The following is a 6,816-nucleotide window of genomic DNA, read 5'->3' as shown; positions in this document are numbered from 1 at the left end:
TTCGCTGCATCACAGCAGGCGCGGCTAGGGTGCCGGAAAATTATCCCAAAATGCAGAGAAATTAGTTACAATCATGTTCGTGGTCAGGGAACGCGTCGCGAACTTGTCGCAGTATGATTGAGTACATGCGAAAGAACTGTGCCACACAGCCGAGCTGCTTTTTGGCTAACTGCTTCACAAGGCCAGGCACGGCTAGCATGCCTCAGAAGTAAAAAAATGTACCGAAATTAGTTTTCAGCAGTGTTAGACGTCAGAGAAGGCGCCACAAACTTGTTAGTGCATTAAAGCGCGAAACTTAACTAGGTACCACGGCCGAGTTGCTTTTCGCTAACCGCGTCACAACGCCAAGCGCACCTACTGCGCTTGAAAAGTATGCCAAAAAGTAAAAAAAAAATAGTTACAATAATGTTGGCGTTAGAGAAAGCGCCAAAATTTGTCCCAGTGAGATTCAGTGCACGCGAAACAGCGTCAGAGCACCCTGTGCGACCAGCATGCCCAAAAAACTACCGAAATAAGTTAAAATAATGTAGGGGCTCCCCATAGAAAGCGTCGAAAACATCGTCCAGTACGAGTTATTATTTCAACTTAAGTCTATGGGTTCCGTACTGTAAGCCTAATCGCTTAAAACGCGTCGCTGACTGTCGAACAAAATTTCTCGCCTTGCCGTAGTGCAATAGTGCAGTGGTGCCGTGTCGAAGTGCAGAAGGAACGCAAGAATTCGCCAGGAGTCCAACAAACCAGGCCAAATCCAAAAATAGAAAAACAGGCAGACGGGTCGACGAACAGCCCAACGCTCACAAGCGCAGCCGGTCTCGCTCGCTTCTGTGGCGTGTCTAACGAATGACGCATGCATCTGGCGCGTCATTCGCCAGTCGCTAAGCAACGGAAAAAAATAAGCCGCAAAGTATAATTTCATTTATATGCAGATATTTTTACTTTTGCTGGGAAACAACAACAAATGAAACAATGTCTGTTAATTTCATTTCACATTATCTTTTTTTTTCAGTGCTCGCGGCACCAAACGGTCGGTGTTACTACTAGCGTGACGTATTTCCTGCTGCCAGTTTTTGCCGAGTGTCCCCTCTTGCTGAAATCTTTTCACTATAGTTTTACGCTTGTCTACGGATCACTACGACACAATAGTTGTCATGTCACGTAGTAGTGACAGTGAAGAAGCAGCGAAAGTTTCATTGACGAAACTAGAGTTTTATTGGACAAACCTGTGCCCTCATAAACAGGCTACACTCAAAGAACAACGATAGCGGCAAATGCAGTCGGCGATCATCGAAAACTTTATGTGCGCATCAAAGCACGTCGACTTTTATAAACGAGTCATCAAAGGTACCAGAGTAATCGATGGTGCCCGTGTCTTCCAGAAAGTTCTACACAATTCGCGTCGCACATGCAGTCGGACTACAGAAGCTTCAGTGACAACAGAACCACCGATAACATTCGAGAAACTTCCGATGCATGTGGGGGCGTCCCACGCTGATCGATGACATTTGCTACACGGTGAAAAGTGCTCACCCGAAAAAGATAAACAAGTCCACGTGTCCATGCTCCCCTCCCAAAAGCATCATCCCGATGCTACAAATATAACTGCAGATCGAAACTAGGAATGACACTTATTAAACAAAAGTAACAAAACATCAAGGAAACCAAGTCCACAGCAACAGTCCAAAAAAAAAAGAAAGCCCAAAGATTAGCTATTCAAAGACCGAAACTTCGTTAGCGCTGGTAGAGCAGCTTAAGTCGCGCAACATGGACTATTTCCGGTCGTGAGCGGCGCCGCTGTGATAGCGAAATGCTGTCTGGCACGACCTCATAATCGAGTGTGCCAGTGCGTCGGATTATCTTGTAGGGCTCGAAATTGTGGCGTAAAAGGTTCTCGCTTAGTCCTCGTCGGCGTATTAACTTATAGGGTTTTACATGCCAAACCACTTTCTGATTAGAAGGCACACCGTAGTGGAGGACTCCGGAAATTTCGACCACCTGGGTTTCTTTAACGTGCAACTAAATCTAAGCACACGGGTATTTTCGCATTTCGCCCCATCGAAATGCGGCCGTGGCCGGGATTCGATCCTGCGACCGCGTGCTCAGCCGTCCAACACCATAGCCACTGAGCAACCACAGCGGGCACGGCGTACTTGGATCCAAACCCAAACACGGTCGCTGGTCTGGTACTCGAGGTAGCGTCGTCAAATGTTGTAGTGTCCGCTGTCAGTTTTCTGCTGCTTTTTGATGCGCAGGTGGGCGAGCTGTCGGGCTTCTTCGGCGCGCTGGAGTGGACATAGGTGGCAACGTCAAGATTCTGTTTGTCGGTGACATGCGGCAGCATGGCGTCGAGAGTCGTCGCTGGGTTCCTGCCGTAAACCCGCTTGACTGGCGGTATCTGTGTTGTTTCTTGCACTGCCGTGTTTAAGCGAAGGTTACGTACGGCGGGACAGCATCCTAGATCTTGTGCTCGACGTCGACGTACATTGCTAGCATGTCCGCGAGGGTCTTATGCCGGCACTCCGTAAGACCCTTCGTCTGCCGGTGGTAGGCAGTTGTCCACCTGTGGCTTGTCTGGCTCTATTGAAGAATTGCTTGTTGAGCTCCGCTGTAAAGGTCGTTCCTCTTTCGGTGATGAGGACTTCTGGGGTTCCACGTCGCAGCAGGTTGTTCTCGACGAAGAATTTCGCCACTTCAGCTGCGCTACCTTTCGGCAGAGCTTTCTTTCAGCGAAGCAGTGAAGTAGCCCGCCGCCAATACCATTCATTTATTTCCGGTTGTTGATGTTGGAAAGGTTCCCAACAAATTCGTCCCACTCTGCTGAAATGGTCGGCAAGGAGGCTCGATAGGCTGTAGTAATCCCGCTGTCCTTGTCGGTGGCATCTTCCACCGCCGACAGTCTCGGCATGTCTTGACGTGACGGGCGACGTCAGCGGTCAGGCTCGGACAGTGATACTTTCATACCATCCTCATCATCATCATATTGTTACGGGGTGTGCAGAAGGTGTTTATTTGAGGGAGCCGTAGCGCAAGTGGTTGTCGGTACCGCACATAGTCTTTCTCTTCCTCGCTGCTTTCTTCATGTTGTTGTTGCTGCTGATGCTCCACTACCTTTGACGCACTGTAACGATAACTTCATAATATGACGATGTGATGATAATGGACGATGATCATAATGTCATTATCCCTGACCTTCTGCTTCTTCGCTCTTGAGCTGGCACGTTTCCTTTTTGGAATAAAAAGCGCTTGGCAGCTTGGTCGGTCTCAGTCTCATAAGTGGTGGAGAGGCTTCAGCGGGCAGACCCATACTACCTAACTCTCATGGATCACTTTCGCGGGTTCACAGAGCCACCCAACAGCCGCTTGAATCGTCTGCTTAGACAATTTGGCCTTCAAAATCTTGTGCTACACGGCTACGTTTACCACCCGATACGTAACTGGTGGTTTCCAGTCCGACCTTGCTGCCTCCGCCTTCGAGTATTACAGATAGTTCACGACGACGTACTTGCTGGCCACAGGCTTTCATAATACCTACAACCGCATCAAGACCCCCTTCTTCTGGCCTGGCCTATCCACAGCGGTGGCCAAATACGTTGCCTATTGTGCGCCACATCAACACCGCAAACGCTCGACAGCCCCTCCTGGCAGTTTACTACAATCTCTCCCTTGCACGGACGCACCTTTTCAATTTGTTCTCATTGATTTATATGGGTCCTTGCCTTTGACATTCTTCCGTCTCCGTTGGATTGTCACTTAGGTTGACCATTTAACAAGATATGCCGAGACCGCACCTCTTCAATCTGGTACCGCTTCTGAGGTCACTGACTTTTTCTTGTTCTCAGTTGCCTTACGCCACGGGGCTCCACGCGTTCGTCTGAGTGTCCTTGGGAAGGCCTTTATTTCCCAGATTCTTGAGGAAGTTCATCGGACCGCTCATACCGCGCACACATCTACTTCTACGTATCACCTGCAAACCAAAGGCCTTACTGAGCGCTTCCACCGCACGCTGTCTGGCATGATGTTTATGTACATACGTCCGTCCTGACCACACTGACCGAGATAAAATTCTGCCTTTCCTGACATTTGCATATAAGGCTGCTTTCAACGGGCTACCACTTACAGCCCATTTCTTATAGTGTATGCACGACATCCTTCCTCCGTATTCGACGGATAGGTTTTTGCGCCTTCCTCGCCTAACGAGTGCCTTCCAGAAGACGTCGCTGCCCGAGTTGCACAATGCCATCCAATCGCTCGGCGATACACGGAAGCTACACAGGCAGAGAGGAAACGTCGCTGCGCTGACAAACTTCATGACGTCAGTTTTCACTCTGGTAACGAAGTCCTGCTTTGCACTCCACTCCGAATTCCAGGCCTCCCCACTGTGCAGCCAACTTCTGCAGTGAGCTTTCTCGTAGTCCCAGTACACCCCGTCACTGACCGCCGTCGCTGGATTGCAGAAATCGTTCACGTCTCGCGGATGAAGCCCCTCACTCCCCGTTTAGATGTTCTCTCAGCGACGGCCAGGCTGGCCGCATCCTCGCCGTGGGGAAGTTAGTGTCAGCCCTATTAATGTACTTGATCGTTTTCGTACGTGCCTAGGCATCATCATACCTCATCTTCTGTTTCTTCGCTGTTGAGCTGGCGCGTTTCCGTTTTTTTTTTCAATGAAAAGCACTTGGCAGCTTGGTTGGTCTCGGTCTCTTAATATGTGTGCAATTTCCTCTCGAAAAATCAACTCGTGTTTCGAGTAAGCGCTTGTGAGTTGCCTTTGTCTTCTGTCCCCGTTCGTTGTGTGCGCGCTAAAATATCTTATTAAGTATGGATAAGCTTTGTTCAGGTAATTTAATTGTACCAGCTGATTTCAAAAATGCAAATATTTTTTTCTTAGGATAAGAAATTTTTATCATGTTCAAAACAGGATATTTCTTCTTCGAAATCTAATTACCTATTAAGCAGCCACTTTCAAGGCAAAGTACAGCACGCGGGAGAGGTTATTAATGTTGAAATGTTTTCATAAGCGAAAAAAAATGGCTGATTTAGGCCGTTTTGAGGCAAACTTATAGGTTGTAAAACTTGACAATAAAAATTCCCACTTTGATACCAGACAAAAAGGTTAATGTCAAAAGTTTCCTCGAAAGAGAAGTATAACAAAATTTACACTCGAGTCACGAGTCCTCGTGACGGCGTGACGGAGTTCTCGTGAGGCGTCACGAGTTCTTGTGACGCCTACGGCAACAAGGACGTTCCACGTCCGCCGCCAAGGTCTGTGAGTGGTGACGTTGGCTAACACTCCCAGAGTTTACTAGTACACATAAATAGCCAAGAAAGTGGATGGGGAAACAGCGCCGCGGTAGCTCAATTGGTAGAGCATCACACGCGAAATGCGAAGGTTGTGGGTTCGGTTCCCACCTGCGGTAAGTTGTTTTTTCATCCACTTTAGGTTCCATTTATTTATCGTTTCTTCATTCCATTTATGCTGGCTTAGTATCTTAAGAAAATGCAGCGATAAAGAAATTTGCATGCCTTGATGAAAAGATATGGTTCCATTTGAAAGCAAAAAAAGGAAACTTATTACACCGAGTTCGATCGACAGATCATAAATTCGAGAATCTATAATCGTTTTCTGTCTCAATTTATGATTTGGTAGCGAAGAAAACTGTCAACAGAGGTCTCGCGGTGCTACATAATTCGAATCACCCATGCCAGAACGCACGAGTTGATGTAATCCTCCCGTGAACTTCCTCTCTGCCGCTCTCTATGACTCCTACAGTGTTGACGTCACATTAAAAGTACCATAGTTAAACATGGGTGGTGCCACTCTTATTTTCCATCCCGCCGTTCTCTCGCCTGCGAAAGCGTGTTATCACTACAAATTACGAATTCGTTATTATAAAAGCCTGTTATTCCAACCTGCCACGACCTATTTAGCTTCGCGTCTCTTTAAGCCAGGAAAGTGTATCTAATATTGTTCTGCTGCATGGCCTTGGGGCGAAGCTTCTGGAAGTAATTTTCAGTATACACTTTATCTCTCTTGTCAGCGTTAGAAGTCACCAGTGTTGACACCAATTCGACAGAGCAACAAATTCTATTGGCGGGCCAGTGAAAAAAGCTACGCAGCACTTTCGTAACTATCTCTAGTTAGGTAACACTATAACACAGCCTTGACCTCATTGCATTTCTAAATCTGAAACGGAATTCCGTGCTTGTTTAACGGGCACAATATGGCGATTTTTTCTCCCGGATTTGGTTATTTTTCACAACAAAGATTTCTTTACATGTAATCACGCTCCGTGAGATTTGTGCTTGTCCATTCAGTGCAAGCCATTGCATCGCCGAAGAAGATGCTGAACCACTGTGTGCAACTAGCTTACAAAAAGTTGCGGTAATGTACAGTGAATTTTCACTTGTTGGCGAAGCCCTCGCCACTCTGTATAATACGCTTTCCTATTGACGATATATTCGCTCCTTTTGCATGGACACAGGCTAATATTAGGATCGCTATTTCGATGCCATTAGTTATCTTTAGCTTGACTGTATTTTTATCTTTTTTAAACCGTAGGCATTGCTTCAATGTATTCAGTAAAAAAATTGTCGGTCACTGCAATATCCTTACGTGACTGAAATGCGAAAACACGAGGACTTGTCAAAGTTACCGCCTTAAAATAAAATACAACCTTAATCAACCATGTTCTAATTTGTGTCAAATTTACTCCATCTTTATCTACCCTAATTAGTCCCCTTTAATCCAATTTTGGGAGTGTGCCTGGTTGTTTCGTTATTTGTGTGGTCCATAGCGTCCGTCCGACGCTGTGGCTCTTCACA

General features: G+C 46.8%; 1 protein-coding gene across 1 annotated transcript in view; it reads left to right on the top strand.

Annotated features, from left to right (window-relative positions):
* The first annotated feature begins 5,273 nt into the window (after window positions 1–5,273).
* Window positions 5,274–6,816, top strand: part of LOC142578103 (uncharacterized) — a 136,446-nt gene continuing 134,903 nt past the window's right edge. Inside the window, exon 1 of the mRNA XM_075687517.1 lies at window positions 5,274–5,408. Within this exon, the coding sequence (XP_075543632.1) occupies window positions 5,326–5,408 (83 nt within the window). The 5' untranslated portion in view covers window positions 5,274–5,325. The remainder of the gene's footprint in view (window positions 5,409–6,816) is intronic.

This window comes from Dermacentor variabilis, chromosome 4 (genome assembly GCF_050947875.1).
Source record: "Dermacentor variabilis isolate Ectoservices chromosome 4, ASM5094787v1, whole genome shotgun sequence".
Classification (NCBI taxonomy): domain Eukaryota; kingdom Metazoa; phylum Arthropoda; class Arachnida; order Ixodida; family Ixodidae; genus Dermacentor; species Dermacentor variabilis.
The sequence above is the reverse complement of the archived record's forward strand: the minus strand, read 5'-3'. Positions and strand labels throughout refer to the sequence as shown.